The 13,861-nt window shown below is 41.8% G+C and overlaps 1 protein-coding gene across 1 annotated transcript in view; it reads left to right on the top strand.

Annotated features, from left to right (window-relative positions):
• The window catches only part of LOC126456361 (juvenile hormone esterase-like), a 172,046-nt gene that overhangs the window by 30,507 nt on the left and 127,678 nt on the right, over positions 1-13,861 (top strand). Inside the window, exon 2 of the mRNA XM_050092115.1 lies at positions 3,882-4,025. Coding sequence (XP_049948072.1) covers positions 3,882-4,025 — 144 coding nt within the window. The remainder of the gene's footprint in view (positions 1-3,881; positions 4,026-13,861) is intronic.

The raw sequence follows: 13,861 nt of genomic DNA, 5'->3' as shown, positions 1-13,861 counted from the left end.
CCCACGAATGGATTGAAAAATTCCGAAATGGTCACACAAGTGTTACGCACGATGAAAGAGCCGGACGACCGTTTTACCGCCACAAATGAAGAAACCATTGAGCGTTCAAATGAAATGATTCTCTTAGACGACGATTAACTATTGACGAAGTGGCACATCGTCTCCAAATTAGTCACGGTTCTGCCTACGAAATCATCCACAGCAGACTTGGTTTTCATAAAGTTTTTGCAAGATGAGTCCCAAAACAACTCGCACAGTTGCGTAAACAAACGCGCTTGGATATCTTTAAAAAAACATTTGGATCGCTATGGTAACGAAGGGGACAACTTTTAGACAGGATCATTACTGGTGACGAAACATTTATACATCACTACGAACTGTAGAGTGAACGGCAGAGTATGGGATGGAAACATCCAAATTCGCCGTGCAAGAAAAAGTTCAAGACCCAATCGTCCGCAGGAAAACTAATGCTTATGGTTTTTTGGGACGCACAAGGTCCACTACTGGAACATTATGGGGAAAGGGGCACAACAATAAACAGTATACGTTACAGTGAGATGCTTACTGCCAGGATAAAGCCTGCAATTCGAAGCTAACGCCGAGGATTGCTGTCAAAAGGAGTTGTGTTGTTGAACCACAATGCCCGTCCGCGTACTGCGGCCCACACTGCTAAAACGCTCCAAAAACTCAAATTTGAAGTACTAGATCATCCTCCATATAGCCCCGACCTTGCCCCTTCTGACTATCACTTGTTTGGTCCACTCAAACAGCCATTAAGGGGCCGTCGATTTGCCTCGGACGAAGCAACGAAAGAAGCGGTGCATTCCTGGCTCGCAGGTCAACCGAGAACCTTCTTTTATGAGGGCATCAGGAAGCTTGCACAACAATGGACCAAGTGCGTTGAAACGAAAAGAGACTATGTCGAAAAATGATGTTCTTGTAAGTTTCCTATTTGATAACAATAAAATTTTATAACTACTTTGCGGATAATAATTGACTTACCCTCGTACGTGTGGTACATCAGGAGTGCGTATACAGGCCATCACTGCAGAACTGCAGTACCAAAATTGTGTGCGTTGTGGGTGCCTCGAATGCTCGCTCCTGACATGAAACAGAGTTTCCAGTGTAAGGTTTATGGGCTCCATAACAACATTGTGACATGTGATGAGAGATGCGTACACCATTTTGACCCAGAAAACAAGAGAGCATCTGTTTCCAAAACTTAAACACCTTCTAGTACTTCATTCTAACAGTGATGAAGCGGTGCAAACGGAGGTGAGGTTGTGGCTCCACCAACAAAATCACACATTCTAAGGTGACAGTATCAACAAACTGGTCTCTGATTGAGAGAAATGTGTTCGTCGCCAGGATGACTATGTTGAAAAATAAATATATAGACATACAGAAGAAAGATGCAGAATGTTAATAACGTTTGTCGCATTAAAAAAAAAACTTCAAGAGTTTTCACATAAAAATTCGGAGGCATAACTTTTCTGCATGCCCTCAACAATAATGCATGCCTTGGTTTAGGATGTAAGATCGAACAGTGCCTTCGCCAGTTAACCAAGGAACACATTGGCTATATATATCGGGATCTGTCACCACGATCAGTCCTGTGATCCTAGTTCCAGCTGACAGAAACTTGGGGTGATATTTAACTTACATATGCAACTAAATATATAGCTTGGCGTCAGTTGTAAGTTTCTGGTCCATGATCTAACGTGCGTCGAGTCGAGTTGACAAAACTGTAACAAAAGATGATACGTTCCCCGTTTCAACAGATACAATTAAGTCATAAATATGCGGCGTAATTTTCGTCGAGAGCGCAGAATTACATTCTACGATGGCAACATCGGTTTCAAGACACTGACTGTTACGTAAGAAGGAACACAGTACCGCCTCCCTCTGCTATTTCCAGACCCAGAGCGCATTAAACAGAGTTTTGTTCGTGGTCCGCAGAATTGGGCTCGTCGCGCCAGTTGAGAGTTGGTCCTTGCTCGTGTGTCCGTCTGGGACGTTTTGCAATAACGTACGTGTTTCCGATCCTGTGGGGTTCAGTTGCTACAAGCTCTTCGTGCTGGTGATAAACAGCATCGTGTAGTGATGGAAAATAACAAATTCGTTTCGCGTTTAGTGTTCAGTGATGAGGCTACGTGCCATTTGAAAAGAAAAGTGTACCGCCACAGCGGACCAATGCGGGGATCACAGCAACGACATACCGTAGTCGAGCACCAGACTGGCTCTTCAAAGTTACGCTGTCTCCCGAGAAAAAGCGTTTTCTTACGGCTTGTTCTTTGTTGACGATTACTGAAATCCCGTACCTAGATCTGACCTTTTTCCAGAACGGCGAGTACATGCCGAAAATTTATTGTTTAACAGCACAGACATCACCATAATGGTGTCTCCTTGTCAGAGCGCCTGGTAACAGTGAGCTTCCTACACGACGAATCAGTCGTTAAGGGGGCTGTTGATCTTTACAAACTGTTGTTTCTTTGCTAAACAGACGATTGCAGCAGTCTCGTACCTGATCTTTCTTTGTGAAAGAATCAGTCTATGCGGCTCCCCTGCCAATAACTTCGGGATGAGTTTGACTATCGTTTGCATACCCAGCACATTGTGGAGAGCAAACTGAACGTTTGTGAAAGGTACATGAAAACAAACGAATTTTAACTATCAGTCTCCAGGAAACGATCTGCTAGACCGTGACAAAAACAGAGTTGACTATAGCATGGCATTAGCTTCATACTGCTTGCCACGGCCTTAACGGACCTTACACAACTTGTACGTTCGCTTGACATGTTATCCATTAAACATGTATTACAAATTCTTGGTCGCCAACTAATTCTCATGGTCTTACAGCAACCATTGCTTTGCCTTGTGGACTCTCAGGCAAACGGCGTGAAGTAAAAAATCACAAGTACATATCTGTGCACTCTTTTAGTCTATTCCACGATGTTTAGAGCCTCCCTTAGCAGCAAGTGGTGCTCCTTACTCACACTGAATTTTCATAAGTCAGACATCATGTACAGTTCTGTAATTCTAACTATTCGTGTATCGTCATGTTGCTGTTCTATTGCATAAAGTTCGTTTCAGTCGTATGGGTCCTGGTTAGTGTTGCAGTTTTCATAAAGGTTAATGTACAACCTTCCAGCTGCTATACGATTCATTGTTGTAAGTTACTTCGACTCCTGCTGATTTATTTGAGTCCAACTCGTTCAGTGCTCTGTTGTAACCTGATTACTTCACTAGAATATCATTCTTTTTCCACATAAACCAACTTTTCGGCTATTGTTGCGCTATGGAACAGATCTTTCTGCACGGTACAGACCCTTGACATACTTCCGTCTGCTCTTTTTTCCCCTCCCCGCAGAGATTTTCATTTGTACCTTGTAGGTTAGTGCATTTTCTTTTTTACTTCTAGCAACCAAATAACGTATAATCTTCCTGCAGGCTGGGTCAGCTTTATCTTTGACCATCTCACTTTACTTTATTTGTTATGTCTCACTCATTGGTTTTAGTCCCTGTGCACCAGCTGTTTATTTCTTTTTTCTAGGCAGCCTGGAATACTAAATTTATATTTCATCTTTTGCATTCTCACTCTGTCCTAAATAGTAAATAGTTTTCAGGAGGAGATATGCATTATTGAATACATGATTGTAATGCATTAACCTGATGATATTTTTTTGAATAACAGTTTTTCAAGTTTTAAAAATATTTCTTCAATTTTGTGGTAACTTACCGTTCAATTTTCAAATAGATCGTTATTGTTGTTAGTAACCGAACATGTGCTTCACTCTGACTAGGGTGAGCCCTTGATTCCTTGCTGTTAGATTTGTCATTACAGAGAATTTGGAGGATACATCTGCAACTTTGTACTGTAGGCACCGCAGCCTGTGGAACCGTGGTCCGGGGTTCGACGCCCGGAGCGGGAGGGCAACAACTGCGTCCAGGACTCGTTCGGCCTGCTACTGGGGCCCCTCCCGACTTCAGAAGACTGCCTCTTCCTCAACGTCTACACCGACACGGTAAGTCGAGACGAGGGAATTACGGCGTTGTTTTCCCCCCAGTTTCGATACCATATCTGTATTACAGATCTGTAGCAATGGGGGAGTGAAGTTTAGTGCTGTAGATATACAGACCACAGGTAAATACTTTTATTGACTATGAATGAACAACAATCACTTCTCGGACGATGTTACTGAATAATGTTTCATGGCTATAGTTCACAAACATATAAAACGTTTTGAATCACCTCATCGTCAGCTTTGACTTCTAAACTATTGGTTCATAAAGTCGACTACCACATGTTGTAGTCAATCATTAAACATGTAAAGTGTCTTACTATTATTTATGCAAGTGATGACAATAGTAGTAACATGAAATACTTTGCTAGCCTGTGGATGTGATGATGACAAATGCATTCTAGATATTTTTAAAATTTTGTCAATTCCTCAACCACAAAATATTTACTGCAGTCCACTTGAAAATTGCTAAACGGCCGCAATAGTAATAGTGCATAAATTGCTTAACAATCAAACTATCAAAAAGATGTTAATGACTTACCAATTTGTTCCGCAGACATGATATCGTTTGAAGTAAAACTAAAGACATGTGCTGCTAGTAACTCAGAACATTATGGTATGTGTTATGCAAAGTGTCGCGTAGCGTTGAACAAATTAAGATAAGAAAGTATATTTGCTGTGGACATACCGTCGTACTGATTTTAAAGATTCGTGTTATGGAGTTTTATGAGAACTACGATGGCGCGCTGAAAAGTAATGACTTCGAATTTTTTATGTGACAGCTCTTAAAGCTTTTTAAATAAAACAAACGTTTTTAAGTCTACATCTTTATTCTTCATGTCTCGTATTTGCAACTCCGCGCCATTAAAGGACCCCGAGCTGTAGCGTGTAACATGGCCGCGTGTAACATAGCTACGTTGGTGCGCGAGAAGCAACGTGCTGTGTTCGAATTCGCCCACACATGGAGCTACCACTCCTTCAGCATGACAATGCCAAACTACATACGAGCGCTGCGACATCTGCACCAATCCTTCGCCTTGCGTTTGCTACCATTGATCATCCTCCATACAGTCCTGATTAGGCCCCATCCGATTTTCCTCTGTTTCCAGAGCATAAAGAACACTTTCGAGGACTTCACTTTTATAGCGATGAAGCAGTGCACACAGAGGCGAGGTTGTGGCTCCTCCAACAAAGTCAAACATTACCGAGTGACGGTATCAACAAACTGGTATCTCGTTGGGAGAGACGTTCATTTCCAGGGTGACTACGTTGAGAAATAAATATGTAGACATGAAGAATAAACATTCAGAATGTTAATAACGTTTTGTTTAAAAGGGCTTGAGAGTTTTCCCATTAAAAATTCGGAGGCATTAGTTTTCAATACCCTGTCGTAGATATTTGTATTCTCGTGATCGCGGACTGAACGTAGGACCAAATTCCACAAACAACATAATTAATTTCAACCATACTTACAACATATCAAGTCAGTAGCATATTTATTTGTTCATCCATTCTTCACAATTACAGCCCACTGTCTGAAAAGCTAAAATAGGCCTTAGAAAACACATTTTCTTGGATAGTAATAAATAATGTATTAATTATTTATTTCTGACACTTTTTTTCAGTAGTGTAACAATTAAAAAGGCAACTCGAACAATAATATTAGAAGAATAAGGGTATAGATACTTACGTCAGCTGGTACTTGTACAGTGCTGGCCTTTAAAACTGCATCATTAGGAAGGACAGCAAAAAAATTTTATATACTGTGCGTGTACAGTACTGTTTGAACAAAACATGATCGAATTTGTGGGTGATTTGAGATAGAGGACGCGAAATTTAGTGCACAATGCCGGCAAATGCTTCTAACCGGCTGGGTATCAGGGTATCGAACCGAACTGAGCTTGGACGCACATACGGGTGCGTCATTCCATGGTCACACAGCTTCATGCCAGAGTTCTTCAACAATAGTGGAAGGTGCTTGCTTGGTGGTTGCCAATATTTCGGCAACGCGTGAATAGAGTTGTTTATTGAAATGTAGCGACAGTGAGACCCCGAAGACAAGGAACAGCAGTCTATAATAATACGTCATAAATATTTGGTTGTTGCATAAATTATTTTGCTTGCTGGCATTCCGATTGCTATGGATTTATTTATCGATTGTCACTTTTATATAGTTCACTGTTGCTATTCGAGTTTACGCATTGTCATTTTTTCATCTGGAGGTAGTGAGCGGAGCTGTGGACCCTAGAAAATGGAGTGCCAGGTTGAGAAATCGGAACATTTATGACATGTTCTTCTGTTTGAGTTCAAGAGAGCGGTGACACCAGCGGAGGCAGTCAGAAATATTTGCGCCATGTCTGGGGATAATGTTACTGGACAGAGCACGGAAAGAAAATAATGTTCTCGTTTTAAGGAGGCCCGTTTTGACATTAATGACTCTCAACGTTCAGGAAGATATTTGGTGACGAAAAATGTTGTCTGTATGCCAACATAAGGAAAACAAAGGGATGGTTGAGCCCAAACAAAGCAGCAAGTTCCCATACAAATACCTGAGAGCGTCTACAAAAGATAACGTTATACATCCGGTGGAACAGTGACGGTGTGATGTACTACGAATTGCTTCCCCGAGGTGTAACCATCATCGCTGGCGCTTGCAGTCAAGAACTGAGACGTCTTCAAACGCAGTCCAAGAACGACCAGGAAGACTGCGTGAAGTGATGCTACTCCACGAAAACGTCTGCCCACTTTCTGCTAGACTGAAAAAAGACACTATACAGCACTTGGATAGGGAAGTCATTCACTTACACCTTATTCACCTTATCTTGCGACCTCAGATTTTCATCTTTTCGGCTCCCTATCGAACAACCTTCAAGGAACTTCCTTTCGGGATCAAAATGCGCTCCGAACATGGTTCGACGAGTTCTTCGTCTCAGAACCACCTTATTGCTACAGTCCCGGAATCGAAAAGTTACCACGGTGAAGGCGAATACATTACTGATGACTTACGTCTGTGTTACGTGTTTGTGTTGTGTTTATTAAACTTATGGAAAAACGCTACCAACTTGTGCACCAACCCAATATAACGCCGGCTATGCGAACCAGAGGTGATTGTGTGGTGTACCCAATGTTACCCCATACCATCACATCACTTGTTGGGCCCATATGGTGATGACGAATCGAATACTGTAATGTTCCTCCCCTCAGAGCTCCACATACAGATACGTGCATGGTGATGCTGTACGCGGAACTAAGAGTCGTCTGAAAAGACGGATTGGAGTCAAATGGTTCAAATGGCTCTGAGCACTATGGTACTTAACATCTGAGGTCATCAGTCCCCTAAAACTTAGAACTACTTAAACCTAACTAACCTAAGAACATCACACGCATCCATGCTCAAGGCAGGATTCGAACCTGCGAGCGTAGCAGTCGCGCGGTTCTGGACTGAAGCGCCTAGAACCGCTCGGCCACCGCGGCCGGCGGCTTGGAGCCACTCCGGGTGTTGTAGACCTCTGCTGCTACCACGTCCATGGAACTCCAACAATGGTCGCCGTACTGACAGTCCGTGGTGTTCCAGATGTCATAGCATAGTCTGTCTGGACACTGGTCTGGCTGCACACAAGCCCATTTGCCCACAGAAGGTACGTGACGTGGCTGTAAGGAGGTGCGTGACCTCTCAGGCGCTAGTCGCGTCGGGCCTCGGCGTCCTGCATACTGTTGTGTATGACCTTCCTCAACCCAGTGACACCATATTATGATGACAGTCGTAGAGCCCCAACCAGCTCGACAGTAATCTTGCTGAATGGTAAACCAGATTACCGAGCGACGGAAAAATGCTCCAATCAGAGCACAAAATAGCCGAATATGCTCCTGGTTATTAAAAGAGTCTTTCCTCAGCACCTTTAAAATTTTTCCCAAAAATTCTGGGATGTGAAGATAGTTGTGCTCATCTTAACACGTAAGCTGCTTCTCACTCTCTCAAGCTCACCTAACTGTAACTCTCACTCACTAGTCTACGGCTGTAAGTCGCTCACTCCCATCCGCTCTCATTAGTCCATTTTCTTGACGGAATTTTTGTTCTGTCGTTGCAACTACATTAATGCCTGATTGTTTTTACCAGACGTGTTTCACTTTAGTGAGGTAAAGCATCATCAGTGGTCTGTAATTAAGTTACATTTTTATTTGTTTTAAGATCGGTAAACAGTTCGTTAAGAATACGTTGATTTGTAATTACACCTGGTTTTCGCTTGATTTCTCGCTTACATCTGGAAATGCTTTCTGCTGACACATCATTGTTTTTCTGCGTTAGACACTGATAATTGTGGTATAATTTTTAGTTGTTCTGCTGCACTATGCATTTCTTATGATGCTTTACCTCATTAAAGCGAAACGCGTCTGGTGAAAAAAAATAACGCATTTTTGCAGTTGCAACGACAGGACAAAAATACCCTCAAAAATTGTAAAGCAACTATGGACAATATGGCCACACTAATGAAGTATAGTCCATTTTCACTCACTCATTCAACCCAACTGTCACTATCTCCTTGTGTCTAACTGTCATTGTCCCCTGCCTCACAGGCACTGTCTCATTTGTTCTGGGCAATTAACACTATGTCCTGTCTCTGTTACTGTCTCCCTCTTGTTCTTTCTTGCTGCTGCTAACTCATTCATTCCTTCCCACTGCTGCTCCCTCTTCTCAATGTCGCTATCTCTCTCTTCCTCGTTGTCATTGAAATATACCCTCTCTCTCATTATCACTGACTCTCACCCCCCCTCCACTTTCTCCTTCTCTTTATTCCTCTTCCACGGGCAATGTGTCTGTCACTCTTTCCCCAGCACTGTTCGGTCAACTACGTTCCACTGCCACTGTGTCCCTCTTTCTCTCACACTGCCATTGCCTCTTTCTCTCTTTCTATATCACAGCCACTGCCTTCTATTTTCCAGTGTTTATCACTTTTCCGCCCCTTTCCGACTTCCACTGTCTCCTCTCTCAGCATAAAATTGCGCGAATGTGTTCGCATGCCAATTTTTTTGGAAAAAATTTTAAACGTGCTGAGTAAGGTAGAATAAGACAGCTAGTACCTCCACCCCCCCCCCCGCCCCCCCTCTTTTTCAGTCAGAATCTTTTAATAAACAGGAACACATTCGCATTTTAGCGCTCCAACAAGAGAATTTTTCTGGTTCCCTTCTTTCACCTGATAGAGTCAGGCATATCACTCATATGAAAAGAACTGCATGCATCAGAAAAATTTTGGTAGTTCACTTATACGAAAATGAAATAAAGCAAAGCTAATTTTATATCTCAGATAGGATTTTAAGTGCCCAAAAGTTCTGCGTGTGCTTCAGTACTTCAACAACATTATGTTCCCAGAGTCCTTCTGATAATAACGGAGACACTTTACAACTTATTTTTCCGTGCTATGTCACATTGTAAACTAAGTTTTCGCGTCACAGCGGATATTACATGCGAATTTTACGTGCACAAGTACGGCAACTTTGAACCTCTTAACTCTGAAGCCGATAAATATATCAAGAACATTCTCATGGCTGTTCGAGATCGGGATCTTACGAATATCTCGTAAAAATTTCAGCCATTTACTGTGTATAACGGTCTTGGAGTATGCGGCTTGGTTTTGGTACCCAAAAACAATGTTTTTCTGATTTTCTTAGGAACCTCCCACGAACAAAACTATGCCGCCATAAGCCCCCTTAAGCCGCAGCGGAGACTATATTTAATGTAAAAAGAACCAATCGATTGCTTCATTTACCTAATCTGGAGGAAGTGTGTGATATTCAGAGTTTGGCCCTGTGCTGTAAGACGGTCCTTCTGTTGGATAGTGAAATGGTCCCTAGTTCAAGGGCTATCCAAAACACTCACTCCTACCCTTCTAACACCAATGGAACCCGAGGTATGATCCTTGGAAAAACCCCATTATTATGAGCAGCGTTTTGGAATATATTTGTCGACGATCCTTCATCCTACAGCTGCCAAATTCCGATACGGGCTGCAAGACGTTTGTCCCTGCACAAGGCATGACACGATCTCCTCACAAACAAACGGGATTTCAATACGATTTCCGAAGAAGAAACGCACTGCTTAATGTTTCCTTATGCACAAAATGCAGATAACGTTAACTCTTAAACCGTGGAATTGCACTTTTAATAATCTGCATCTCCAAACAACGCCTTCTTCATTGTATTACAATTTTACTGTAAGTACAATAATTTTATAATAACATTCAATACAAATTTTACGAAGACAAGCAAAGCAATGATCAACAGATTTTGATTCTTCCATCTTGCAACACAGTCTGTTGACTATGCATTCATGATTGCTTTTTGTCAAGATACCAGGCACTTATTGCTCAGTTCTCATATCCTGAATATCACGATATGCTCTGTTGTACAGGTACAAAATTGTTTTCAATGTCCATTTGTTCATGCAATAATGTTCCCATTTTCCTAAACAAGCATCCGAACGATACATTAACGTTTGGAAACAATTGGAGTTCTCAAACATAATTTAAATTTAAAAGAGAATTTCTATTGTAGCTGTAGCTAATGCAACAACAGTTGCAGGTAGTTGTACAAATGCCTGTCCTCATGTACTCCTGCAGATAAACTCTCCAAAAACGTGGATTATGGATCCGGTTGTCCAGAGTCTCTATAAAGTTCAGCTATCGCTTCAAAAAATCATACCCATGCAAACTCTTAGAGGCTGACATTTTTTGTACAACTTTTGCAGCTCTGATAGTTTTTTCTGTTGTGCCTGAATTTCACTGTATGCCCCACTATTCGTTTGTAGAACATCTATATTTATGTCTAAAAACATATTACCCAAGCTACAGTACGGTGCATGGCGGAGGGTACCTTGTACCACTACTAGTCATTTCCTTTCCTCTTCCACTCCCAAAGGGATCGAGTTTGTAAACGGCTCCGCAATAGCCTTAATTTCTCTTTATGTGCTTGGTTCTTACGCCAAATGTGCGTTGGTGGCAGTAGAATCGTTCTGCAGTCAGACTCAAAGGGCAGTTCTCTAAATTTTCTCAATGCAGTGGAACCTCGCATAGCGAGCATAATTCGTTCTAGAATCTTACACGCAGTGCGAAACACTCGTTGAGCAAAACAATTTTTCCCATATAAATTAATTTAAAATACGATAATGCGTTCGATGCAGAAAAAGTACTAGAAGTTTTATCTTATTCATGAAAATTATACATACTGTATTATGTACTTTATTAATCACGATACGTAACTAATTCTTTTTTTACTAGAAAGCTATCTATAGTCATTTGTTTCTGCGGACACTTCAACACTTGGCGAAAATGCGACACAGCATTATCGTAAATAAATTTGTAGCTCGCATAGCCATTGCTTTATTGGGGTGATGATTTTCAGTGTAAGATGTAACAGACTCTCATGCTTTCAGCATTTCTCTTATTGCGCCAGAAGATTGCTGCTTTGCTGTTACCGCCTCCTCTTCCTCTCCTGAAGAACTCCTCACCACAGCTTCCTGACGTGAAACACACTGCTACTCCATAAGCTCTTCAGTGGTAATTTCTTGGTCGTGATCTAAAGCTCATCGATATTATTGTTATTCACTTCTAGCCCCATGCGCTTGGCCAAAGACACAACCTCGTTGACTATAGGCTCCACAGTCCTCAGAGTCACTTTCGACAGCGCACTCCGGCTTGGAAAAGCTTTTTTCCAAGCAGGAGTGAGAGTTCTCTTGATAACCCCCTCCCACGCCTTTTCGATGATCTTCACGCAGTCAGCGATGTTGAAGTTATATTTCCAAAACTCTCTGAGAGTGAGATTGGTAGCTTTAGTCAACTCAAAGCAATGCTCGGACAGTGCTTTCGTGTAGAGCTTTTTTAAAGTTAGAAATAATCTGCTGGTCCTTAGGCTGGGAGACAGAAATTGGATTGATGAATTTCAAGGATGTGGTCTTGCACGCCTGGAGAATGGACTGGAGCGTTGTCCATAAGAAGCAAGACATGGAGTGGCAGATTCATCTGCAGCAAATATTTTTTCACCGAAGGACCAAACACTTCATTGATCCAATCACATGAAAAATCACGTGTCACTTATGCCTTGTTGTCGGACCTCCACATCACAATTAACCTACTCTTCTGAATTTCACACTTATTGAAGGCTCGTGGAGTTTCTGAAAGGTAAACAAGCAGCGGTTTAATTTTCAAATCACCGCTTGCATTGGTACACAATAACAATGTGAAACGGTGTTTCATTGGCTTGCGTCCGGGCAATGCATTCTCCTCTGCTGTTGTAAATGTAAGCTTCGGCATCTTTTTCCAGAATAGACCCGTCTCGTCACAGCTAGATAACCCACAGAATCTACGAGCATTTTGAAGTTGAGAAGTTCTCTGCTGCCTTTGTGTCGGAGCTGGCTGCTGCGCCATGTCTCACAACGCTGTAGATGCCGGTTCTTCTCCTAAACTACTCGAACCATCTGAGGCTTCCCTAAACACTTTTTCGGCCAGGGATGATCCTGGCGTCTTCTTAACGAGGTCGGCGAAAATCATTCTGGCCTTCTCACAAATGATGTTTAGATAGTCTTGTCACTCCCTCCGAAGAATCTATCTCCTTAATCTTGTCCTTGTTCTTGAGGATAGAGCAAAGAGTTGATGTAGACAAATTGTATGTGCCTGCTAAATCAGTAACACTCGCAAATTTTTCGAGTTTTTCAGTGATTTCATATTTGATTTCTAAGATCATTTTCTTTCTTTATGGTCGTCTTCTTGCGGCTTTATTTTGGGGGACATTTCTACGAACGTCATTAAAATCTGCACAAAAAAAAAAAACACTGAAACACAGATCATATACACAATAGTGTGTATGATCTGTCGCTTTGAAGTTCTCATGTTCCTTATGTCAATGATTCGACCTTTTTCTCAAAGTCAGAAAGATGGCAATAAGCTGGACACCCATCTTCTGCGTGTGCTGTGTTGCGATTTCCACATAAAAAGTTCCAGTGGCGTTACACACGCGATAGCCGTCATGTAATCAGACTATGCTTGATCTGTAGGAATGGCTTTTTTCTGTACTGCAAATAAGTTCGCGTGAGGATCAAATTTTAATCAACACGTCCCACAGGTAACACTTGAATATCACTATGGTAGTATTTGATGAAGATGTTCATGGTGTAACACTTTCCATTTCCGTCAGTCTAGTATACATACTGAAATCTACTGATTTCTGTGCCTTGTAATTACGACGTATATAAGAAATGAGAGTGTCATTGTCATGTTGTTGTTGTTGTGGTCTTCAGTCTTGAAACTGGTTTGATGCAGCTCTCCATGCTACTCCATCCTGTGCAAGCTTCTTCATCTCCCAGTACCTACTGCAACCCACATCCTTCTGAATCTGATTAGTGTATTCATCTCTTGGTCTCCCTCTACGATTTTTACCGTCCACGCTGCCCTCCAGTACTAAATTGGTGAATTGAATATGTCCTACCAACCGATCCCTTCTTCTAGTCAAGTTGTGCCACAAACTCCTCTTCTCCCGAATCCTATTCAGTACCTCCTCATTAGTTATGTGATCTACCCATCTAATCTTCAGCATTCTTCTGTAGCACCACATTTCGAAAGCTTCTATTCTCTTCTTGTCTAAACTATTTATCGTCCACGTTTCACTTCCATACATGGCAACACTCCATACAAATACTTTCAGAAACGACTTCCTGACACTTAAACCTATACTGGATGTTAACAAATTTCTCTTCTTCAGAAACGCTTTCCTTGCCATTGCCAGTCTACATTTTACATCCTCTCTACTTCGACCATCATTGGTTATTTTGCTCCCCAAATAGAAAAACTCCT

Source organism: Schistocerca serialis, chromosome 2, assembly GCF_023864345.2.
Source record: "Schistocerca serialis cubense isolate TAMUIC-IGC-003099 chromosome 2, iqSchSeri2.2, whole genome shotgun sequence".
NCBI classification, from domain to species: Eukaryota; Metazoa; Arthropoda; class Insecta; order Orthoptera; family Acrididae; genus Schistocerca; species Schistocerca serialis.
This window is presented reverse-complemented; position numbering and strand designations above follow the sequence as displayed.